General features: G+C 53.4%; 1 protein-coding gene across 6 annotated transcripts; it reads right to left on the bottom strand.

Moving 5' to 3' along the window:
* Positions 1 to 350: 350 nt before the first annotated feature.
* Clasrp (CLK4 associating serine/arginine rich protein) lies at positions 351 to 23,983 on the bottom strand. 6 transcript variants are annotated; one of them, XR_015048008.1, is made up of 21 exons: positions 23,935 to 23,983; positions 22,705 to 22,820; positions 14,514 to 14,611; positions 13,985 to 14,086; positions 13,589 to 13,668; positions 11,080 to 11,164; positions 10,199 to 10,347; positions 9,357 to 9,453; positions 7,844 to 7,922; positions 7,689 to 7,762; positions 6,938 to 6,979; positions 5,843 to 6,058; positions 5,472 to 5,741; positions 4,288 to 4,545; positions 3,978 to 4,021; positions 3,668 to 3,728; positions 3,482 to 3,540; positions 3,352 to 3,398; positions 1,527 to 1,633; positions 678 to 702; positions 351 to 461 (listed from the first exon to the last, which is right to left on the bottom strand). XR_015048008.1 is itself a non-coding variant. In XM_085842083.1 (21 exons), exons 2-21 carry the CDS (start codon positions 22,801 to 22,803, stop codon positions 419 to 421), a joined length of 2,031 nt encoding a protein of 676 aa, XP_085698209.1. In that variant the 5' UTR covers positions 22,804 to 22,820; positions 23,935 to 23,983; the 3' UTR covers positions 351 to 418. The 6 variants fall into 6 exon arrangements, 4 of the variants coding, with proteins under 4 accessions (XP_085698209.1, XP_021023548.1, XP_085698210.1 ...); XR_002378383.2 differs by having other exon boundaries at positions 1,527 to 1,609; XM_085842083.1 differs by having other exon boundaries at positions 3,982 to 4,021.
* Between the last annotated feature and the right edge of the window lie 1,033 nt (positions 23,984 to 25,016).

Raw genomic sequence — 25,016 nt, 5'->3', positions numbered from 1 at the left:
CCCCACTATAGTGTGGCCAGCTGGACAGACCGGTTTGGAGTGGGGGGGGGTTGAGTGCCCTGGGCACTGGAGGACTGGCACAGAAAGCCGTGCTCCCGGTTCTTGGTGTGGGTGAGGCCAGGGGCAGGGAGAGGCCTGGACCTGTCACCAGAGGCTCCTGGGTGCAGTCCAGTCCTAGCCCGTCATCCACTGGCCCTGTCCACACATGCCACAGTCTGGGCCCTTTACTGGATTGGCCCTTTCCTCCTGCCCCTGCAGGCCTCACTCACCACACCCTGCAGGCTACAGCACCTGCAGCGGTCTCCAGCTGCATCTCGCCTGGAAGTTCTAAATAAGAGGACTGCATGTGGTGAAGTCCATTAAATAATGTTAGCTTTTATTTCACTACAGAAACCCAGCAGCATAACAGCCCCAACTCCTAATGTCTGTAATGGGGGCTTCTGGACCTGGACCTTGAGCGCCTGCAAAGAAATGGAAGGCTATGAGGGTGGGATACTGGGAGCCTCCCTCACATGCACACAGGCACCAACATGCCTGGAGACTGGAGTGCAGAGGGAGGAGTGCCTTCCCTAGGGAACAAGTACAACCCCACCAACTAAAGGGGTGCCAAAGGGAGGGACATGGGGGCTTGTAGAGAACGCGGAGGGTCGCCCATGGTGGCCGGGCAGCATCCTCACCTTCGCGAAGAACTGTACTCCCGACCTGAAAAGAGAAGGTGGCAGTGTGACGCCAGCCGGCCTCTGACGGGCCGCCTCAGTGCCAGGGTCAAGCCCCTCCCCTACATTCTTAGCACTAGAGATGGATGCACGCACGGTGTGTGCTTCAAACAATGTCTTAGTGGTTTTTGTTTTGAGACCAGGGTCTTAACTATGTAGCCCTGGCAAACCTGAAACTGCCTATGTAGACCAGACTGGCCTCAAACTCAGAGGCCCTCCTGTCTCTGCCTTCCTAGGGGATGTGCCAACAACACCTGGATGTCTAGGGCTTTTTGTTTTGTTTTGTTTGTTTTTTGAGACAGGGTTTCTCTGTATAGCCCTGGCTGTCCTGGAACTCACTCTTTAGACCAGGCTGGCCTCGAACTCGGAAATCCGCCTGCCTCTGCCTCCTGAGTGCTGGGATTGAAGGCGTGTGCCACCACGCCCGGCCTGTCTAGGACTTTTTAAAAATAAGATAGGAGTCTACCTGTGTGACCTAGGCTGCTCCCAAACACCAAATTAAGTTACCCTCCTACCTCAGCCTCTACAATGCTGGCCTCTTGCTGGGGTTTGGGGGAGGGGAAGGTGTCTTGTTTTGTAGTCAAGGCTGACCCCTTGAGTCTGGTGATGATCCATCTACCCAAGTTGCCTGATTTGATTTTCAGGTTACAATTAAACTTATATTTGAATCAGGATTTCTCCATGTAACCAAGGCTGGCCTCTTTCTACCTCTGAGTGCTGGGACCACAGAGGTAAGCTCCCCACAACACCCAGCTGCTTTCTAATGGTCTCCTGACCCTGGTACTACAGGAAGGGTGGGGAAGCACTCACTGTAGCGTGGGGAGGGCGAGCGGCTCTGGCGGCTATACTGGCGTTCCCATTCTTCTCTCTCCTTCTCTCTCCGCTCTCGCTCCCTGCACGGGGAGAGGGGAGGCAACCAACAGGGAGGGGTGAGCACCTGCTGGGCTGTACAGCCCCTCTACCTGGACCAGGAACACCAGACCTAGCATATTTAGAGGACTGGCCAATTGTCTCCCCACAGCCAGGACTGGGAATCCTGGCAGCCTTGTCTGCACCCTGTTCTCCCAGGGGGCCTGTGAGAAGGACCAGGATCCTATCCAGAGAACAGCAGAGCCAAAGAATTGAGGCTCACACAGGGAGGATGCAGACAGACAGTGCCAGAAGCCAACCTGACCAACAAACAGAAGCCAGGGTTAGTCCCTGGAGACTCTTCCACCCCTCTTCTCTCTCTCTCTCTCTCTCTCTCTGTTTTTCGAGACAGGGTTTCTCTGTATAGCCCTGGCTATCCTGGCACTCACTTTGTAGACCAGGCTGGCCTCGAACTCAGAAATCTGCCTGCCTCTGCCACCCGAGTGCTGGGATTAAAGGCGTGCACCACCGCCACCCTGCCTCCCCACCCCGTCCCTCCCTCCTCTTCCTCCTCCTCCTCCTCCTCACACCAAGACAGATAGGTCTTCCATGCCTGTAATCACAGCTCTTGGGCAGATGAAGCAGGACTGCTATGAATTCAAAGGTAATCTGAGCCACAGAGTGAGTTACAGGCTATCTAGATCTACACTCAGACACTTATCTCAAAAAAGAAAAAAAAAAGACAAAATATATATTGTAAAGAAATGACGCGAGCCGGGCGTGGTGGCGCACGCCTTTAATCCCAGCACTCGGGAGGCAGAGGCAGGCGGATTTCTGAGTTCGAGGCCAGCCTGGTCTACAAAGTGAGTGCCAGGACAGCCAGAGCTATACAGAGAAACCCTGTCTCGAAAAACCAAAAAAAAAAAAAAAAAAAAGAAATGACGCTGGGTGTGGTGGCGCACGCCTTTAATCTCAGCACTCAGGTGGCAGAGGCAGGCAGATTTCTGAGTTCGAGGCCAGCCTGGTCTACAGAGTGAGTTCCAGGATAGCCAGGACTACACTGAGAAACCCTGTCTCAAAAAAACCAAAAAAAAAAAAAAAAAAAAAAAAAAAAAATGACAAAGCAGGAGCTGGCCCTCCCACAGCACAGTTGGTTGGCATGGCTTACCACAGAGATAGTAGCCGTCCCCACCACTGTTCCAGAGGAAGACAACTGAGCTCAAAAAGCAGAATGTTTGTTCCTCCACTATAGCAGAAAGCAGAAAGAACTGACAGGAACAGGCCCATCCCTGACTAGCTCCCCTCTGCCAATATACAGTGCAACAGCCCAGGCTCTGCCAAAGAGCCCTGGGCCAACTGAGGTCTTCCAGTAGTACTCCTAGCTGCCTAATTTGGTGGGCACTGAGGGGATGAGTCCCCACCCCAGAGCCACCTGATCAGAGACTAGGATACCTGAAGCTAAACCCTGGCCCCAGGTTCTAACTCTGCCCAATGCAGAGTGGCAGAAGGGAGGGAAGGGGGAGAAGGGGGAAAAGGGGGAAAAGCTCCTGGGCCGAGACCTGCCACAGGCAGCCTCACTTCAGCACTGTGAGGCGTCAGTCACCAAGGACACAGCTGCCAGGCATACGGAGATCAGGGCGTTTGCTGCTCAAACACGAGGTCAGAAGGTGAACAGGCCACCAGCGGGGAGGGGGCAGCAATGACAATGGGTTTCAGGACCAGTGAAAGGAGCCAGAGGACTCCAACAACAGGAGGCTGCTGGGTGGACCACAGGTTGGGGCCTTACTTCATTCGGATCTTTCGGGCCATGGCTCGCAGTTCATCCTCTCGCTCCTGCAGCAGAAACAGCTGTGAGGGGTGGTCCAGCCCCCCCACTCCACCTGTGTGCCCTGCCCATCCGAGGAGCACAGCCCGACCTGCCGCTCATGCTCCTGCTGGATCATCTTCTCCTGAGCTGCCTTCTTATCCGCCTTGACTGTGGAGGAAGGGTGTGAGGTTGAGGGCTGTGCTCAGTCCCATGCCAACCTGACCTGCTCAGGCAGGCTCAAGAGAGGTCAGCCCACTCTTCCCACAGCATTGGCTGGATCGGAGGCAGGACTTACACTGGCGGTTCAGAGCCTTCTGCATCCGAAGCTTCAGCCTCTCCTGTGGGGTCAGCTTGGGCTGGGGGAGAAGGGGTGGGATGGGCGTGGGTGCCCAGAGCTCGCCCAGCCCACCTCAGTCAAGAGTCTGGGACTTGGGGGCCAGCTGGAGTCCCGTGGGAGGCAGGGATGGGACTTAGTTTGCCTGGGTAGCCCTTCCCCAGTCTCTGGGCTGGCTCTCCCCTCCCCCTGGGCCCCCTGCAGGCCCACCGGGCCCAGCTCTGGACACTGCTGCTGACGGGAATTAGACGGGCGAGTTCCAAATTCTTACTGACTTTGGCAGCTCCTGTCTCTTTACCAGCGGCAGGTTCGGTCCTGGGTTGAGAGAAAATGGCAATGCCACCGTTACCATAGGCACTGGCATCGGCCATGGGCTCCAGATTCCTCAGGATATGTCCCTGACCCCCAGAACCCAGACAGGGCCATATCCCTCCCTGACAGCCTACTCAAGGCAAGGCCACGACAGCACTCACCCTACACTGCAGTGCACACATCTCTCACAATAGCCAGGGTACTGTCACAGTCCCTTCAAAATGAACTTCATCAGGGCTCCCTCAGAACCAGCCAGGCTCCTAACTCACTTTTTCAGCTTCTCGCCCACAGCAGGGGACGCTGCCGGCCTGGTCAGCTTCTCCCTTGGGGGCGATGGTGAGTGACTCTGGCTCTGGCTGTGGCTCTGGCTGCGGCTGCGGCTCCGGCTCTGGCTGCGGCTTCCACTCCGGGTCAGACTGCGGCTTCGGGAAGGGCTGAGGGACCAGCTGCTGCGGCTATGACTGCTGCTATGGTGCCTGGGGCCCCGGGCACCCCGCTTATAGCGGTCACCTGAACGGGAGCGGCTCCTAGGTGTAGCAGAGGTAGAGAGCTGTGAGGCCCCAGGGACCTACAGGAAGTCACCCCAATTCCCAAATCGCTAGGCCTCCTGCAGAGTCCAGCACTTTTCTCACACACTTCCCTCAGAAAGCCCCAGCTGTTCCCTGGCCACCTTCTAGAACAGTCAGCACCCCACACCCTCTCCCTCAGGTGCTAACATCCTGGGGGAGCTCGGGGCATTCAGGTTCCTCACTTTGCTCCCTGTCATAGCCCCAGGGTTTCCCCGCTTGGAGTACTGGTAGGATTCTTAAGAAAGCAGTCACGCCCAGGCTGGCATTCAATTTGTGGTAGCCCCATTCCCCCACCCCTACACCTTTCCCCTGTGGTCACGCTACAGGGAAGACCCAGAAGCCAGTTTCCAAGCACATAATGACTCTCCCTGGGCTGACTAGTACTTGTCATCAGTATTGAGTGTCTACTCAGCCAGCCTGGCAACATGGAAGCTCAGCCTCCTTAGAGCAACAGAAAGATAAGGAAGGGCTCCCCGGCAGCTAATGACTGATGACCCCCCATAGCTGTGTCTGTTCTACAGATGAAGAAATTCCAGCTCTGTCACTAAGCCTAGCCCTATCCGAACTCTCCACTGCTGCTTTCCCCAACCAAACCTAAATATAGCCACATCCCAAGCTCATTGGTCCCCTGAGAACCCACCCGCCCTCTTCTTCAAAGACTGTTGCCAGGCCAGCCCAAAGGTTCCCAGGTCCAGCAGTCTGGGAAGTCCAGGTAAAAGCCAAGGAGATACCTCCATGCCCCGCCCCATACTTTGGTACCTACCCTGTCCTGCTCCAATCAGGTGCTTCCCAAGAGAAGAGGGGCTGGCCTGGTCTGTCCCCAGCCCACCTCCGGAGTACCCGCTCCCCCCTAACACTCCTGCTCCTTAACATAAGTCACCGACCTGCTCCTTCGGCGGGGCACGTACCCGCCGCGCCGGGCTGGAGAGCGTGAGTAGCGGTGTCCGTCGCGGGAACCGCCGTCTGAGTGCCGCCGTCCGCGGCTGCGGGAACGTGAGTAGCGCCGGGAACGGGAGCGCGAGCGGGACCAGGAGCGGGAGCGGGAGCGTGCGTGGCGGCCAGAGCGGTAATAGCCACGGCGGGAGCGCGAACTGGAGCGCGAACTGGATCGGGAGCTGGAGGTCCTGGAGGCAGAGGACGAAGAGGAGCGGCGGCTGCGGGAGCACGGGGAAAACAGGGTTTGTGAGCGACACTGCCCTAGAGGGCCTGTCCCTCTTCCCGGAGGTCCGCTAAGGCGGGCGCGAGCGTTACCGACCGGGTGCTGGCATTACGGCCTGGAGCGGGGCCACCCGTTTGGGGAGGCACAGGGGACTTCCCTGGGGCAGCCCCGGATGCGGCGGCTGCAGCAGCTGCAGCAGCTGCCTCCTCATCGCTGCCTCCAAAACTGGTGATGAAAGTGATTTTTTCCTCGCGGCCTGGGCTCGGGGAGCGAGAGCGGGAGCGGGACTCCGAACTAGATTCTGAAGGTGACCTGCAGCCGAAGGATGAGCAAAAGGGAGGCAGCACTCAGAGCCCCAGCTGCATCCTAGTGGGATGCGTGAGATCAAAGCCAGCCTGGTATACATCAAAAGGGAGGACAAGAGCTACATAGAGAGAACTTGTCTCCAGAAAAAATTACTAAGTCTCTCTGGCTGGTGGGATGGTTCTGTCTGCAAGCCTGACAACCTGAGGTCAATCTCAGAATCCACACGGTAGGGTAGAAAGCGAACTAAGCTGTCCTTTTACCTTCAGCTCTGTGGCACATGTGCACCAACCCCACCCAGACTGATAAATGTAATTTTTCACAAAAGAAAATGGGCAGGGGGTAGTGGGGGGTAGAGGCCAGCCTAGTCTACAGAGAGAGTTCCAAGAGTCCTTGTCTCAATAAACAACAAAACAAAACAAAAATGGCTGGCTTTGTGTTCTAGGAAAATGAAAGACTGGGTGTAGCGCAAGGCTTTGCCGATGAGAGAGACCTTGGGTTTCAGCCCTAGAACGATAGCAAACCCAGTGAGGTCTTCCTGCTTAAGCTGGAGAGGAGTTCCGCAGCTAATTCCATCCCATGAAACACAGCCTAGTGGAACTCCCTTTAGGGAGAAGCAGGCCAACACAAAAGGCCCCACTCCCTGGCCTTAGGAGAGAGTGAGGGGACTTTCTCACTAATTCTGGGAGTCGTGTGTTAAACACACCCAATCTCCATGCCCCTTTATGTCCTAAAGAGATTCTGAATTTTAAAAAAAATTTTGGAAAAACAAAACTGATATAGACCCAACCCCCATCCATAGACCACAGGATGCCATCTGTGTTACAACAGGAGTGACCCAAAAAGGTCAACAACAATGACAGCTTCTTCCAGAGCACTGACACTTACCGCTTATAGGGGTCATAGGTGGGGCTGTCTCGGCGGGCATAACTATGGAGAGAACAGGGAAGGACAGGAGAGCTGAGACCAGGCTGGCTGGTGTCAACTATTCCACCCTGAGCCCCAGTGCTGCAGATTGTGCACCCCATGTCACTGTGGGGATCCCACATCTGTCTCCTTATTACAGCCCTGGTGCTGCCTGGCTTTCCAGTGCCACACTGGAAGCTATGGTGACCAGTACCCAGCATGGTGACATCAGTGCTGGCGAGAAAACAACAGTGTGTCCAACTAACTCAGTGCCATATCTGAGTCTGAGGATTCACACTCTTCATAGGGGAGGCGCGGTCCCTGTGAGGGCGAGTGACGTCCTCGGGTGGCAGTGTCGTGTGTGGAGGGGCCTGTGGCCTACCGCTAACCTTACACCCCTGTCACACCCAAGCCTTCCTCAGACATTTGCCCAGGGCTCCCAGGCCCAGATTCTTCCCTACTCACATGCAGCTGCTCTCCCAGCCCTCTCTCAGGCCTTCACTGTGGGAAGTGGCCTCTCTCTGCTTACAATGCAGGAAACTAGCCAGAAGAAAGGAGCCCCTGATCTAGACCCTGAGGAGCTGACACTGACCAGCACAGGTGGGCTGTGTTGGGCCCAGCAGGGTGACTGAGAGGTGGGGGGCAGGTGGCCCGGGAAGCATTCCCATGTCTCCAGCTACTCCTAGCTCTCTAACTGTCGCTTGAGGAGGGCTGTGCAGAGGAGATCTCCTACCTGGGAGGGCTGATCTTGCGGCCTCTCAGCCGCTTCTCCCGGAACTCTCTTCGCTGTCGCCGGGAACGACGGCCCTGGATGGGGAGGAAGCACCAGGACAGTGAGGTGTGCCCTCACTGGATACACTTTTACCCCCGAGCCCTACCAGACCTCACCGAGTACATGGCTTTCTCCTCCTCCAGGGCTTTGGCATGTTTGATGGCCTCTGCCTCCTCCTTGTCTTTCCGTAGCATCCTGCAGAGGAAGTTAGGATGGGCGTGAAGAGCATAGGTCACAGAGTGGGCAGAGCCCTGGTAAAGGCAGCAATGACAGTAGGGACCTGATGTTACTCCATGACTCCTTTCTCCCTGAGCCAGGGCTCTACTGTACGCTCGTTGGTCTTGAACTCACTGTGAAATCCTCGTAGCCACGGGATGTGCCGGCAGGCATTACCCTACCCTTTCCTTTCCTGCTCTTCCCTTTGATGGGGTCTTGTTCTGTTGGGCCTAGCTTTGAACTCATAACCTTCTTGCCTCAGCCTCGAGACTGCAGAATCATAGGTATGTGCTATTACACTTAATTTCTCTTCTGTGATTAATAGACTTTATTGAGCACCTAAAAGAGCTGGTTTTAGACCTGTTTTCTGTGTGCTCTGCCTGTGCATGTGTCTGTCACATGTGTGCCTGGTGGATGCCCTGGAACTGGTTGTGAAGCACCCTCTTTAGGTTTCCTCTGTGCTGGTTTACAACAGTTGGCACTCGGGGCTGGAGAGATGGCTCAGAGGTCAAGAACACCTACTGTTCTTCCAGAGAACTTGAGTTCATTTCTAAGCACCCACATCTGATAGCTCACAACTGCCTTTAACTTCAGCTCTAGGGGATCTAGCGCCCTCTGCTGGCCAGCACATGATGCACAAAACTATATATAGGCAAAACACCCATACACATAAAACTCAGAACAAAACAGAAAGGAGAACCCCACAAGAACACTTTAGAAGCTGCATGTGGCTACTCCATGCCTATAACTGTGAAAGGCAGAGGCAGGAGGATGGCTGGGGCTGGCCAGCCATCAGCACAGCTCCAGGTTCTCTGCTTTGGGCTGGGTGGTAGTAGCAGCAACAAGCACCTTTAACCCTTTTAGGGCAAAAGCACTGGAGCAGCAGCCCTCAGCCTGTGGTCCTGTCACCTTTGGCAAATCTCTATCTCCAAAACATTTACATTACATCATAGCACCACAAAGATTAGTTAGGAAGTAGCAGTGAAAATACTGTTATGCTTGGGGTCACTACAACACGATGAACTGTATTAAAGGTCAGGAAGACCCTCTGAGCTAGAGGGTTCTAATAGACCAGGGCAGGGACCTGGGACTCATCCCCAGTGCCACACAAAAACGGTTTCTGGTCTGTCGGTGCCACTGATGTAAAGAGAGTGCTTGGTGTGGCATGACCAAGTACAGGCAGTGGCAGAGGCTTGCTCATCGTCATATGAACATGCATATGGCTGACCACTAGAGGGTGCTGTCCCCAAAGAACTATTAGCTTCCAGGTCACACTGTAGGACAAGATCTGTTTCTGCAGAAAGTGGGGCTACAAATTCATAGCTCACAGGCTGAGAACAGATGTTGGTAGCAGGCATGTGATACAGAAGCCAGGGCACAGCCAGAATCTGGCATGCCAGCCAGCACTCTCACCTGACAAAGTCCCCGTCAGCCATGCCGTAGGTTGTGGCCTGCTTATTGAGATCAGCCACCTGCTCCTGGTTCAGCTCATCCACATCCACCTCCACGTCTGCACAAGAAAAAGGCTGTCAGGGACCCAAGCCCCAGGAGAGGGGGGAGGAGCACCCCGAGTCGGGGCAAGTCTGCCAGATAGAGCACCTTCAGGGAGAACGTTGCTGTGCTAGCACAGCTCTGAGGACCAAGCTGAGGCTTGGCCAGCACAGCACACAGCACAGCAGGGACCAGTGGGGTGGGTGGATGAGTCTGTGGATGGAGTGCACGAAAGAGAAGAGGATGGGAGGTGGAAATAGATGGAGGTGGGGTGGGCAGAGAGCAGCACACAGAGGAAGGACACACATGAACTTTGGCTCTGCCTGGGGCTAAGTTTGCATGTGCACCAGAAAGAGTAGGATAGAGACGGGGCAGTGAAAGTCTTCTGGCCGGGCATGCCTACAGGGGAAGGAGGTGACCATGGGTATGAGCGATAGAAGCCGAAGGATGGGGGCAGCTCCAGGAATGGGGAAGTTGCTTTCCCAGAGCAAAGCCAGGCCAGCCTAGGTAGAAGAGGAAGGGCCAGCTCCTAGGTGGAAGAATCTTCTAGAATAGTGCCCAGAAATGGGGGAGGGGGGCACATGGGATAGGGGACAGGCCAGACAAGGGACAGGGAAGGCTGGAAGAAACAGGAGACTGAGGCCCTAGAGCTGGGGAGGGTGGGGGAGGCCTCGTAAGCATGGGTACCCCACAGAGGGTGAGGGGCGAGACACAGAACCGATGCCCGGGGACTGCAGGTGGGGAGGGCAGAGAGGGGACCCCACCGATGTCGGGGATGACCTCATCTTCATCCGAGTTGCTCTCCTCCTCTGCTGGTGACTCTTCCTCCTCTGGCTTCTCAGCCACCTTCTCTACCTCGGCCACAGTACTATCTTCATAGGTGTAGCCGATGGAAGCCTTCTTCTCTGCCAGCCTGGGAAGAGAGCCATGAGCCAGGGGGTACCCGGCAGGAGCAGGGCCACAGGTGAGCCCCACAGTGGTTAGACTAGCCACTAGGGGTCCACTCTAGCCCACCCCACTATGGTCTGGTCCTTCCCATTCCTGTCCTGGTACAGGGCTTCCTCTTCTAAGAAGTCCTCCTTGTTCACCTGTCAGGATACAAGCCTGCCTGCCTTAAGTCCCATGAGTGCAGATCCCAGAGTCATCTTGGACAAAGTGTACCTCAGCTCTGCTTTCAGGGGCCACATTGAGAGGCCACTGTGGACTTCAACTGTCAATATATCGTGCCTCATCCCAGCACCCTTATCCTGGAGCCAAGGCTGAGTATCAACAAGCAGATCCTATAAGTGGTTGCTTCCAGATGTGAGCAGGGGTCTGACAACAGCACCCAGCCAGGCTAGCTTTAACACTGATGCCTCCAGGCCCGCAGTGCTGTGGGCTGCAAGCTCACTGCGTGCTGGCACCAGAAGTGCATGACTCCCCATCACTCATGGTCCTCGAAGCTCCTGACTTAAGGCTGCCTTTCCTCAGCCTTCCCCACAGGACTCAAACCTCCCCTTCTGCAAGTTAGAAGCAACAAGCTTGGACGGAACTGTGGCTGCCCCTTCCTCTCCACATATATGGAGGCAGCACCCACTAAGTGCTGACTGACGTGATGGGGTGGAAAGGCTAGTCCCCACCCCATCAGACCAGACCCTTGACTCACTTCTTCTTCTCATCCTCGCTGGGTCTCTGCAGGCCTCCGTACAGCTCATCAATGTAGATCTGATACAAGCACTGTTCCTCAGAGACTGGCAAGGAGAGGCACAGGTCAGCCCAGCCAGGCACATGTAGATGGAGTGGGACACGAAGACACAGGAGGGGGTGGGAGGGGGACAGCCAAGGTAGAGTCACCTATCTCAAATCATTCTTCTGTCTAGGACCCAAGTGACCCCAGTATATAACATCAGCCAGGTGATCCACTCGAACTGTAACCTGGCGCTAGTAACTTTTGACCCCTGTGTCTCAGTTCCCTCTTCTGTAAAATGGGATCCCTAACAGAGTGAGTCCTTTGGACCTAGGGGCCCCTACCACTGTCATGGAGTCTCCCTGGCCTCCAGAACCATAAGCATGCCTCTAAGTGTTGACTATCATCTAGACTCCACGGGCTGCCATGTGGTCCTGTGGGTTAGCTTCTATTATCGGAGTGTCTGATTATCCTGTATCCCTACACCCCAAGCACCCACTTCAGGAACTCCCCAGGGTACTAAGGCAGCCATAGTCTCCCCTCAGCCCTGCTGTCAGGCTCATGTGAGTCCTCTCCCTTCCCTCTGCAGGTTTCAACTAAGCTTCCCTTTCTTTGTAAGGGGAACAGGTAAGGAGCAGAAGATTAAACCTAAGCCAAACAAGCCCTCTACCATGGAACTATATCCCCAGCCCTCTTTTTGAGACAGGGTTTCATAAAGTTGTTTGGGCTGTCCCAGGTAAGCCCTGGACTTGAGATCTCTCTCCCTGCCTCAGCCTTTGGAGCAGCTCTGCTTAGAGCTGGGCCACTGTAGCAGCCTGAGTGCTTCAGCTTTTCTGTCTGTGGCATCAGTGGTCTGTGCCAGGTAACAAAGCATGGCCCCGCCTTGCTGTGACAAACACCTGACTCCTACCTAGTCTCCACATCCTAGGAGAGGGCCCTGCCGCCCTCTCCCACAGCTCTCTGGCCTGTCTTCAATGCCTGTACTCCAGGACCTCTGTGCACCTTCTCTCAGGGGCTGGAATCTATACCTACCCTGCTCTGTCTTACTTCCCTTCAGGAACACTCGCAAACCATCTCTTATACCACCTAGGTTTGTTCTCAGACTGCTCGTGCAGTGATTATGCAGTGGCTCTCCCTGAGGTCCCGTTCCCAGAACAGCACAGGACACACTGCTGTAGGAGTGAACGAAGGACTAAGGGAAGCCCGGCCACCAGCTGCACGGAACCATATGGCCTGGACTGACAGCAAAAATGATAGCACCATGGTGACAAATGACAAACTTCTTATCTCTAGGCTGCACTGCATCTTAGAAATACATAACTCTGGGACTAGGAAGCCAACATGGAGGGTCACCTATGTCAGCCTGAAGCAAGGCTTTCAGACCCATGGACCCACTTAACACTGCACAGGGAGGAAAATGAGACCTGCCAGGAAAGGGGTGTGTGTGGATGACCCTGGCCAAGGGCGCCCATAAGGGAGCCCCCATGCTTAGGCAGAGGCAGGGAAGATGTAATATCCAGACACCCATAAAATGGAGGCATCAAACTGGACCCAGTGGTTCTTGCCTGGGGACCAACTACAGTGCTGGAGAGGGTGGGGCAGGAGATCATGAGCTTCAGGACAGCTCAGGCTATAGAGTAAGACTGGGTCTCAAACATAGAAACAGTAAGAAAAGTATCCCTAGGTCTGAGGGTGCAGCTCAGTAGGCGAGCACTTTCCTAGCATCTGTGTGTGTGGCCAGGGTCCACCCCCAGCTGCACAAAACCCAGGAGAGAGAGAGCTACTGAGTCCTCTCCCTGCAGGAAGCCATGCAGGGTCACAAGGAAGTAAGACAGAGCAGGGTAGATTCGTCATCTGTTTTGTCTCCATGCTAGGCACTGACCCAGAGTCTCCATCAGCTCAGGCATGTCATGTGTATATGTAACAAACATGTGTGTAGAGGTGAGGGCACAATTCAGGAGTGGGCTCTCCTGAGCAAACTCAGCTTGTCAGGCTTTCACAGCAGGTGCTCCGTAAGAAAGTACTGAGCCAGTTCCCTAGCCAGCACCCAGAGCCTTATACATCCAAGTGCTCCCCCACATCCCCAGCCACGTGCAGGTGTACCCTGATGACCTGACACAGAAGCCTGCCTGAGAGATCTGCCCTCCTGGGGAAGGCCAGGCTTGGCATGTCCAGGGGCTCTGCTCACAACAAGGAAGGTCTTCCTAGGACTGTCACCTATGCAGTGGGTGCCCTCCTCCCTCTTTCTTAGGAAAAGGGCTCTAGATAGGATCAGAAGGAAGGGATGGGAGGTGGCTTGGGCAGAGACCTCCAAGTCTCTAACCCAACAGAGACCCTGTGCCAGTTTCATGAATGAAGACCCAAAAGGGAAAGAGGGTACACAGACTAGGACAGAACCAAGGTCGACTGTCAGCAAGTACCTGGGTAAGCCTTGTCTAGGTGGTCCAGCCTCAGGCCCCCATGCCCCACACCCCGCCCCGCCACTCACTGCCGGCGAAGTCGTTCTGCACCAGGCCTCTGTACCGCTCGTAGTTACATTTCCGCTCGTCTGACTCCTGTTCCGGGGAGCTTTGGGAAGGAATGGGTTAAAGAGAAGGTGAGAGCCGGGCATGGTGGCACACGCCTTTAATCCCAGCACTCGGGAGGCAGAGGCAGGCGGATTTCTGAGTTTGAGGCCAGCCTGGTCTACAAAGTGAGTTCCAGGTCAGCCAGGGCTACACAGAGAAACCCTGTCTCGAAAAACCAACCAACCCCCCACCCCCCAAAAAAAGGAGAGAGAGAGGTGAGAACTAAAGCCCCAGGAATCAGAAAAAGGGGTGGTGGTGGTGGGCAAGGCTCAGGGTTAAGGGTATGCTGGGTCATCCCAACCTTGCAGAACACGTACATGGTGGTGAGCAGTGGGGGGGTGTAGTCAGGGATGTGGTCTAGATGTGCACGAACATCAAAGCGGTCAATCATGTTGTTGGTGTCCCCCTGCCAGGGCATCCTGAGATGGGAAGGACACAGTCAGAGAGGCAGGACTCAGAGTCCAAGCACCCAGTCCCTACCACTTCAAGCTCCTCTGTCATCCACCCAAATCTACACCTGGGGTCCAGGGCTCAACAAGTCACCCATCTGCCAGTCCACAAGCTAGGACCTCACTTCTCAGAGCCGAGCAACAGCAAGGATCGTAAACCAGGCTGATGATGCCACTAAAGGAGGCATAGTCACCCTGAACCAGGCCCATCTGGCAACCTGCCCTCTGCTACCTGTGAGCTTCAGTCAGTCCGAACTCGTTCTCTATTGTGAGCACCTACATAACTTCTCTGAGAGTCAACTGCACATGCAGTCTTCCTGGCCTGAGCTTCTACTGCAGTCTCTAGAGTACCCCCAAGCCCCTTCAGACACTATGCTGCCCCCTCCCCCAATCTTACATGTTCACAGGGCTCTCAGCAGCCAGGGCAACTGCAGAATCCAGGTGAACCTTGCAGGCTCGGCCATGCACCTGCAGGAACTGGGCGGGGTCTTTCTTCTGCAGGGATGGACAGGTCAGAGGTCACCAAGAAGCCAAGGCCCACCATGCCTCCCTACTTTAAGTAGACCTAGTGGTCACTTGGCCTCTGGGTCAAGTCCCTGGGCCACACCCTAAGGGACAGGGACCTGTGTCCTCCCAGGCGTGGCCAGGGGCACCTAACTCTGCTCTAGCTGAGGCATCCTGCCAGCCAGGCCTATCTATCCCACCTACTTCAGAACTAAGGCAGGAGGATTACAAATGAAAAGCCTACCTGAACTACAGACATATACTGTCTCAAGTGTTGCCCCTAACTCTTCAACCCCATCCCAAGCCATCCATTTGGAGCACAGTGCGAGCCCTGGACCTGGTGCAGGCTCTGGGGTAGCAACATCACACAGGCAAGGCACCATGAAACTCAGTCCCACACTAACTAACCCAGGCTGAGGCTGTCCGTGCTGAGTAACGGAGCCGCTGCCTGACTATCAGGAGGCCCTGGCTCCACCTAGTTCCACCCCGGCACTGAAACAAAGCAAAACAAACTACAATGAATGAAGAGTTCAACAAAAAGTTATCATACGACCCACAACTCCTAGGTACAGATTTTTTTTTTTTTTTTTTTTTTTTGGTTTTTCGAGACAGGGTTTCTCTGTGTAGCCCTGGCTGTCCTGGAACTCACTTTGTAGACCAGGCTGGCCTCCAACTCAGAAATCCGCCTGCCTCTGCCTCCCGAGTGCTGGGATTAAAGGCGTGCGCCACCACGCCCGGCCAGATTTTTTTTTTTAACGATTTATTTATTGATTATATGTGAGTACACTGTAGCTGTCCTCAGACACTCCAGAAGAGGGCGCCAGATCTCGTTACGGATGGTTGTGAGCCACAATGTGGTTGCTGGGATTTGAACTCTGGACCTTTGGAAGAGCAGTCGGGTGCTCTTACCCACTGAGCCATCTCGCCAGCCCCTAGGTCCAGATCTTACACATGCTAAGGTTCACGCCAGCTCCCAGGAGCCAGACAGTGCTAACAACCCAGCAGACTGCTTGTATGAAGTGGGGCATTACTTAGCCATAAAATGGACCACCACGCTATCTTACAACACAGCTGAGCCTTGAACACACAGGGCCAGAGGAAAAGAAGCCCAAACCACTGCATCAAGTGGGGAGACTCTGAGAAGCTCCCCAGAACTGAGGACTCATGAGCATGCTCGAGGTGCAGGCAACACTGACTGTGCAGTGAGGATTGAACCCTGGGCCTTGAGCATGTTGGGCAAGCATCCTGCCACTAAGCTGCAGTGCAGCAATGAATAGTGAACTTTTAATGGGTAAACTCTGTGGTACAGCACTTATAGCTCAAAAAAGCTGTTAACACAGCGCACACCCATGTAAATAGCGGAGCATGTCTGTGTGTACCTATAATCCCATCACTGGGCAGGCAGAGGCAGGTGGATCCTGCTGGTTACTGGCCAGGGTCAGGGAGAAATCCTGTGACCAAAGCATGAAGAAGAAGCATCTATGGGAGATACCCAACATCGGCCTCTACATGCACTAACATACTTAAATAGAAGAAACCTGTACACAACACACACACACGTTATCTTTTTTCTTTTATTTCAACATATTTGTTTTGTTTTGTTTTAGATTTATTTATTTATTTATTTATTTTGTTGTTGTTGTTTTTCGAGACAGGGTTTCTCTGTAGCCCTGGTTGTCCTGGAACTCACTCAGTAGACCAGGCTGGCCTCGAACTGAGAAATCTGCCTGCCTCTGCCTCCCAAGTGCTGGGATTAAAGGCGTGCGCCATCACTGCCCGGCATGATTTATTTTTATTTTATGCATATAAGTACACTGTTGCTGTCTTCAAACACAGCAAAAGAGGGCATTGGATCATAATACAGATGGTTATAAGCCACCATGTGGCAGCTGGGAATTGAACTCAGGACCTCTAAAAGAGTTGTCATTACTCTTAACCCCCGAGCCATCTCTCCAGCCCATGTTTTTTTTTTTTTTTTTTTTGTCTTTTCTGTAAGGCATAATTTTTTTTTTTTTTTCCCTTTCCTGGAACTCACTCTGTAGACCAGGCTGGCCTCGAACTCAAAAATCCACCTGCCTCTGCCTCCCAAGTGCTGGGATTAAAGGTGTGCACCACCATTGTCCAGCTTTTTTTTCTTTTTTGAGACAGGGTTTCTCTGTGTAGCCCTGGCTGTCCTGGAACTCACTCTGTAGACCAGGTTAGCCTTGAATGAGATGCACCTGCCTCTGCCTCTTGAGTGCTGGGATTAAAGATGAGCACCACCACCTCCTGTCTTTGACACAAATAATTTAAAAAATAAATAATAAACCAAAACCAGTCCAAAAAAGGGCACTTATGTAGGATCCTCCCTAGTCCATCATCTCTAGCCTGAGTCCTGGGGCTAGGGAAAGGTTACAAACCCTTAAGCCACATCACGACAAAAGCATCCTAGAAAGTATAAACTATGTGGGGACAGCAAAACGGCACTGGTCACATCACATGAACCAGGGAGAGCCACAGGAGGGGCTCTATGCTGCTCCATAGAGCACAGTTCTGCCAGCGTCTCAGCACATGCTCTGGTTGAGTCCTGCTGTCCCGGTCATCTTCCCTGGCTCTCTGCAGTGCTTTCCTTGTCCCTCAATGTCATGACCCTCCTCTCCCCAAGCACCCTCTGGGTGTCGGCCTGACTTTCTTCTGCTCTCCTGGTCCAGGTTTATGGGCTTCTACGCTGTTGTTCCCTCTTAGTAGGGCTACTCCGTTACCTCACATCTCCTAGAGTCTCCCAAGCAACCCCATGTGAGTGCCTTGGGTCCTCAAGTTTTCTTCAGGGTAGCGACCAGCACCTGCTATTCTAGCTCAGCTAGCTTCATCACCACCTGCCTCCCTCAAGAACATGAAGCACTATGTCCCTCCCAGGGGGTAGGGATCTGTTTTGCTCACTCCTGTGTCTGTCCCCAGGGCCTGGTCCCTAAAGGACTCTCAAGGCCTAGAAATCAGGTAAGAGAAGACAAGAATCCTCTCTGACAGAAGACTCAGCTCTTAGAAGCCACAGCCTCCCAGTGGCCAAGGTACTCACACTCTAGACAGCCCAGCTCCATGTCACTGTCTGTCACCCACTTCCCCCCGGCACGGAGTGGATGCAGGCCCTGTGCGAAGACCCAAAGCGACCACAGCTGGTGCCCTGCTCATCTGACTCTGCGGGCTACTGGGCTATCAAGACCCTGAGTTCACAGAGAAAAAGCCGACAGGATACAGCTGGGTGCCTGTGAAATGAAGTCCTGGGGCTGCAGCGCATCTGCCTGCCTTCTTCAGTTCCTCAGGCCACAGGGCCTCCATTGAGTCTGAGGCCAAGACTCTAGGGACTGCCAGCTACAGCATGGGGTCTGGCAAGTGTGTGAAAGCCCTTGGAGGCATCTGCATCTCAGAAGTGACAGGCACAGAGCCCAAGTAAAGTGTCTCCAGGCCAGAGCATGCCTGGGGGGGGGGTTGGGGAGGGGGGAGACACTGTGGAAAAGTCAAGGAGCCCTAACAGCCAAGCTCTCACAAACAGCACTGTTTGTAAGAACATCCCCAGCTCAATCTCTGCACTCTTCAAGATACCCATTTCCCACAGGAGGAAAGGCGGCAAAGCCACAGGCCTGCATTTGAACAATCACCCTAGCATCGAGCAGAAATTGTCCAACTGCAGACAGGCCTAACTCCTTTCTACCCTTTGCTTATTTTTTTTTTTTTCGAGACAGGGTTTCTCTGTGTAGCCCTGGCTGTCCTGGAACTCACTTTGTAGACCAGGCTGGCCTCGAACTCAGAAATCTGCCTGCCTCTGCCTCCCAAGTGCTGGGATTAAAGGCGTGCGCCACCACCCACCCGGCTTGCTTATTTTTTTCAACCTTAGGATAAATGTTACTGTGGTAAAAAGTACCTAACATAGGATCTATGCTCAACCATTTCCATTTTAACTTCTTTGCTGCACTGGGGATTAGACCCAGAGCCTTGCTCATAATAGGCAAGTGCTCTCCTTGACTGATGTCCGGCCCAGCCCTTAACTGCTTGAGTGCACGGTGTATCAACTAACGCACACCTCTCTGTGTGAACTATGCTTCCCATCTCTACAATGGCCTCTACGTCATGAAGAACACCCCTCTCTCCTCACCCAGCCAACAACTGCCACTCTCCGTGTTTGTATCACCTGGCGTGCAGAAACCAACCATACTGTCTTTCTGATTTGGGGGGGTTTTGTGTGTGTTGGGGATGGAGGGGATGTGAGGGTCTCACCATGTAACTTACTATAACCTGGAACTCACAGAGCTCCAGCTGACTCTGCTCCCAGTGTGTCTGTCACTGGCTTTGTGCTCCACACTGGATGTAAATAGCTTTTCAGTGTATGTATATAGTCCCTTTCCTTTTTCCACTTTCACGTGTGTGCATGTTTGCACGAATGTGGGCGTGTGCAGGTGCCCACACTTGCGGAGGCCTGAGGCACATGTCGCTCTCCCACCTTGTTCACTAAACCATGGCCTCTCACTCAAACTCAAAGCTAGCTGATAGGGGTGATCTCGCTAGCCAGCTTCATCAGGCAGGCCACCATGTGACCTGGTCCTCATGCTTTTGTAGCAAGTGCTTTAACCACTGAGCTATCTCCCACAGCTTCTTTATTCATTTATCCACAGTTACTTTCCTCTAACTCTTGGCTCTGTGAGCCATACTCTAAGAATCTTCCTGAGATGCTAAATCCAGGCTGAGTGGAGCATTTACCTGGCATGGATAATCTCTAGGTTCCACCCCCTGCATCAGAGGCAAACAAATCAACTGAATCCACTCTTACCACCAGGCTGTGTTCCCTCTTGGCTCAGATGGGGCAGCAGTCCATATGGGCGTGTTCCCTGTCATTCAGTGCCTCCTATAACGCTTCAGCACGTACTGTACTAGCAGATGCCCGGTCCTGACAGCTCAAGCTCCACCCTCTAAGGCTCACAGTTCAATGTAGAGGACAGCCCTGCCTCCATAGTGATGACCTTCTATACAGGGAATGCCTGGCCCGGCAGAGGGCCAGCTGGGCCTTCCAGGAGACTTATTTTCTACCTGTGCCTCAACAGGGGATTGTAGTTCTTTTCCTTTTCCCTTTGAGACAGTCTCACTATGTAGCCCTGTGTGTCCTGAAACTTGCTATAAAGATCAGGCCTCAAACTCAGAAACACGCCTGCCTCTGCCTCCCTTTAATGCAAGAATTAAAAGTGTGCCACACCAGGTCCTGTAGATCGAAATTCTTTATTCAAATCAGAGAAAAGACACGGAGGCACACACTTGTAATCCCAGCACCCAGAAGGCCGAGGCAGGAGGAATGTGAGTTGGAAGGGTAGCCTGGGCTACACAGTGAATTCTAGGTCAGCCTATATGACTTAGCAAAATCCAATCTCAAAAGGGAAGATGTTGACAGGAACGGGAACAATGACAGAAAAGCAGTCACCCAGAATGCCTGGGGTTGCAAATGTAGCCGCTCACAGACAAGCCTGAACAGGCTGCCACAGCCCAGCCTGGTTTCCTCACCTCACCCCTACTCCCCCTACCCCACCCCAGCAGCCACAAGCAGTGCCTGGACATCTCCCACAGCTCGGCTCCACACATCTGGATGCCGGTCACATTCCCATCCTGGACACTGGTTGCTTGTATGGTCCACATCACAAAGAGCCCCACAGACACTTGCTGTCAAGCTCTTCCTGTCACCCAGTGAGGACTGTTCCTCATCCATGCCCTGAACAAAGGCTCAGGAGGCTCCCTGCCAACAGGGAGGCGAGCCTGAACTCCCCTCTCCAGGCTCCCCTCCGTGTCAGCCACCCACTGGTCCGAATCCAAATTCCACTCTACCCAGCAATAGCAGGGGCTATGAGTCTGCTATTTCTCTTTCCTTTGTGTGTATGGGGTGGCACTGGCTAGGCAAGCACTCGCCACTGAGCCACCTCTTGGCCCTACAAGTTAACCCTTCCTGAGCCGCAGTTATGCAAACTAGGAAGCTAATGACACTTAAATGGCTCTGAAGACCACATTCAGGAAGCTGCTGCCACATGACACAAGTGACACAAGGAGTTCTCTCTGGTATGTTGTCGTGCCCCACCAAGAGTCAAGTCACCTCAAGGGAAAACCCACAAAACACCCAACAGGCAAGTACACAGGGTCTGCACATCCAAGCCCTCATTGAGCCGGGAGCTGCGCCCGGTTGCTCTCAGCTGGCAGGCCACCCATCTTTACTTCCCGACTCAGCGGTCCCTCACACCTCGGGCCCAGCCTGCCTAGAAGGGAATCTACATGCCTGCTCCCTGGAGGCTGAATGGGCCTGTGGGACTTCCAGGTCATCAGGACAGGGAGTTATGGGAAAACACCCAGAAAGTCTCTCACCAAGGAGCATGAGAGACCCTGCCCCCTTTCTCTCATTTCTCTGGGCTGAGTGAAAGGGAGACACACGAGAGCCAGAGTCTCCAGAGCTCTCTCAGACCTCAAGACAAGATGGAAATGAGATAAATGCCTGCCGTGTGAAAGCCATTTGCTTATATTTCATTCCTGATACAGCCAAGTCGATTCCACACAGTGTGTCATTTTGCACACAGAAGGAAACATTAGGCAACGGAGAGAGTGCCAGGAGGCCAGGATAACTTCAACAAGGGAACAGGCAGAGAGCGGAATAGCACAAATCTGGAGGAGAGGTAAAATCAAACTAAGGGCCAAGTGGCTCAGTAGCAAACTTGCCTATAACCTACCAGAACAGCAGGGGCCTACGGGTATGATTCAATGTTAGAGCTCTGGCCCAGAATGCCCCAGTGAGGGGCTGGGGCCTCTTTTTTTGGGAGGGGGAAGCAGGGGTTTGAGACAGGGTTTTTTTTGTTGTTTTTTTCTAGACAAGGTTCTCTGTATAGCCCTGGCTGTCCTGGAACTCACTCTGTAGAGCAGGCTGGCCTCGAAATCAGAAATCTGCCTGCCTCTGCCTCCCGAGTGCTGGGGTTAAAGGCCCGCATCACCACTGCCCAGCTCAGATCTGAGGACTTGACTCAGGGGTAGAGCATCTGCCTGACACCAGCCCTTTCCTGGCTTTCATTCTCAGCACCTCATAGGGAATATCCAAACTATGTACGGCCCTGAAAACTATAGTAAAGAAACTGGCCTTCTCCCACAGCCACAGGATTCTGAGCAGGAGAGAAACGGGGCCAGTTTTACATTCACAGAGACCTCTCTCGTCTGCTGAATGGGTTTCTTAGAGACAAGATGAAGGCAAAGGGAACAGAGAGGCTGGGTAGCAACACTGTAGTTAATAGGATGTCTACAGGAATGTCATCTAAAAGAACTGAGCCAGGTAAGCAATTGTCATTTCATGCTGGGGACAGTTCCAAAACCAAGCTGTATCTGTGATGGCAGATATGGAAAAGACCAGCAAAGATGTCCAAGAAAGCCATCCAGGAGCCTCAAGGACTTTTTGGTCAAAGCATGGAATTTGATTTAACTTTTCCTTTGCTTTTCTCCTAAAGCAATGGACGTATCAAACAAGAGAGGGGGCAGGTCAGAGACCACTGATGAGTCTTGATGACACTACTGCTAGATGCCAAGTCAAGCCTCAAGAATGGCTGAGTTGTTCTGGGCACTGGGGACACATTGATGGAGGAGCAGAGAATGTCCCAGAGGCCTGACTCCCGGAATGTTCAGAGAGCTAGAGAGTCTTTTGTCTCTGACACCAGTGCACGGGGACTGCACCAGACACAGCAGACTGAGGCAAACAGAAGCCCTCACGTTTACACCAACCACTATGCTGAAGAAATGACTATGGCTGAGCATGGTAACAACACACACCTGTAAACACAGGCAGGAAGAGTATGAGTCTGAGGCCTGCCTAGGTTACCTAAAAAGACCATCTACCTAACAAGAGATGGGGTAAGGGCAGCTCAGGCAGTGCACAGCCCAGACTTCTATCTCCAACACCATAGAAAAATGGCCACAGTGGAAGGGGCTGTGGGGGAGGATGACTAGGATTCTGAGGAAAAAGAGCTCTTGCCTTGACACACCTCCAAGTCCAGGGCCCCTCCCTCTGGAGCCCGCCCACCCCACACTCAAGTCTGCTCACTCACAATCTTCTCATAGTATTCCCGACGCCGCTCCGCCCTCTTCTTGTAGTCCACCATCATGCCTCGAAGTTTCCGCTCATGCTTCCGAGCCTCGTGCCACATGGTGCTGAGGCTTCCGCCTGAGGGAGGAGGACACCAGACGTGTCAAAGGGACTATAAAGACCACGAGGGTAGAGTTACAGTCCTCTGACACGTTGGTGTTGATCCTGATGGACTAAATCCCAAGCCCAAGTCCCATGGCTTCAGCAGAGAGAGAAACCCTGCTGCTGACCAGGAGGCTGAGTGCACAAAAGGACTCCTAACAGTCCTGCGGCAGTAGCTCCAGAACTATGAGAAAGCTCTCCGTGACCTAGGTAAGATCTCCTGGGAAGGAAATCCTCCTAGATTCTGCTTGCTAAAGTGCATATGAAAGACTATAGAGTAGATAGCCTTTGGAAGGCTGATGCAGAACTGTCTAGAGTTCAAGGCCAGCCTTGGTTACACTGTGCAGTGTAACCTAAATATGGAGATCCTACTTTAAAAAAAAAAAAAAATGGCTGGGAGTGATGGTGCATGCCTTGAATCTCAGCAGTGGAAAGGCAGGACAGGCAGATGTCTGAGTATGGAGCCATCCTGGTTTATGTACTAAGTTCCAGGCTAGCCAAGGCTACATAGTGAGATGCTGTCTGGAAAAATAAAATAAAAATGGAATTTTTGAAATTAAAAAGGAATGTCTGAAACCGATCCTTAGCTGCCAGGGCTGGGCTCACAAGAACCCCTAAGATCCCTCTGCAGGAACCATGCATGGTGCGGGAGGGGGGATGCAGCAGTGTTGTAAGATAGGTTAGTGGAGAGAGGCAACAGCACAGCCGGGACACGCTTGGGGAGGGGGTGAGGCCAGGTGAAGGGCGTGGACAGAGGATGAAGATGGTCAGGCCGCTGAGCTCTAAAGGAGGGATGTGAAGCCCGCCAGGCAGGCTAAAAAGAGAGTGAGACCCTGGGCGGGAGCGATGGGTGGAAGGCAGGGACGGAGCTGCGTCTGGGGACCAGGGTCCGCGCCGAACCCCAAAGCCCGGACTCGGGCCTGAGGAGGGGCGAGGGGCGCAGCCTGAGGCCTGTCAGAACGGAAGCAGGCGGGGCCGCCGTCGGGGCCCGGCGGACACCCACGGTGATCTCCGGAGCGCCTCGGACAAGGATGAGGCCGACTGCCACCGCTCGGAAGCCGGGAGGTCGGGGTCCGACGCCTGCACTCACCGGCCAGTCGCCGCCTCCCACTGCTGCGCTCGCGCGCGCTCACGACGCACACCGGAAGCGGAAGTGAGAGGTTGAGCGAAGGAGAGAGGCGGCGCTGCACAAAAGGCACTTCCGCAGTCGAGAGGAAGGGCTCTGGGGTGTGGGCGGGGCCTGCAGGGTGGCACCATCTGGGACCTGTCCGAAGAGTGAGGTGGCCGAGAGCTTAAGTAGAGGAACCCAGAATTCCAGACACGTTTTGTTGTTGTTTTTAAAGATTTATTTCTTTTAGGGGCTGGAGTGGTGACAATCGATTGAGAACTGGCAGCTCTCGCCAAGGTCCTGAGTTTAATTGCCAGCACTCACATAGGGTAGGGCTCACAACCAGTCTCTTAACTGTAGTCCTATGGGATCCAGTGCCCTATTCTGATGTGCGTACATGCCGAGAAAACACCCATATGCATAAATACAAAAATAGAAAAGTCGTTTTAAAAGATTTATATTGCCTGACAGTGGTGGCACACGCCTTTAATCCCAGCACTTGGGAGGCAGAGGCAGGCAGATTTCTGAGTTCGAGGCCAGCCTGGTCTACAAAGTAGTTCCAGGACAGCCAGGGCTATACAGAGAAACCCTGTCTCGGAAAAAAAATATTATGTGTATGCCTGAAGGTGTATGTTTCTCTGAGATATATACACACATATATACTATATAATTTTATTTAATCCTATATGTACATATATATGTGTACATATATGTATGTGTATATGTATATATAAATATATATGTATACACACAGACATATGTGGGACTAATAAAAATTATCTGTAGGCTGTGGGCAGTTAATTCAACAATAGCAGGCTATGAACAGAAAGGCCAAGAACTCAGTAGATGCTCAGTCTACAAGGCTGGATGCCTCAGCTGGTCTTCAGTATACACTAGAACCACAAAGAAGGCTCTAACGCCAATGAAGGAATGGACTTGCTAGCAAGACGATGGCAAGCAGGCAAAGACCTAAAGCTTCCTTCTTCCACATCCCTATATACGCTTCCAGCAGAAGTCCTGGCCCAGATTAGAGCTGGATTAAAAGTGTTTCTTCCCATCTCAAG

This window comes from Mus caroli, unplaced genomic scaffold (assembly GCF_978045245.1).
Source record: "Mus caroli unplaced genomic scaffold, Mus_caroli_1 scaffold_8, whole genome shotgun sequence".
Taxonomy (NCBI): domain Eukaryota; kingdom Metazoa; phylum Chordata; class Mammalia; order Rodentia; family Muridae; genus Mus; species Mus caroli.
Note: the sequence above shows the minus strand (reverse complement) of the source record. Positions and strands in the feature narration are given on the sequence as shown.

Coding starts and splice junctions, on each gene's coding strand:
- Clasrp (XM_085842083.1), bottom strand. CDS start 22,803: ATGTGGCACGAGGCTCGGAAGCATGAGCGGAAACTTCGAGGCATGATG. Junction 9,454..10,198: donor TGAGGTCATCCCCGACATCG/GTGGGGTCCCCT, acceptor TTTCTTGTGCAG/ACGTGGAGGTGGATGTGGAT. Junction 6,059..6,937: donor ACCTATGACCCCTATAAGCG/GTAAGTGTCAGT, acceptor CTTCGGCTGCAG/GTCACCTTCAGAATCTAGTT.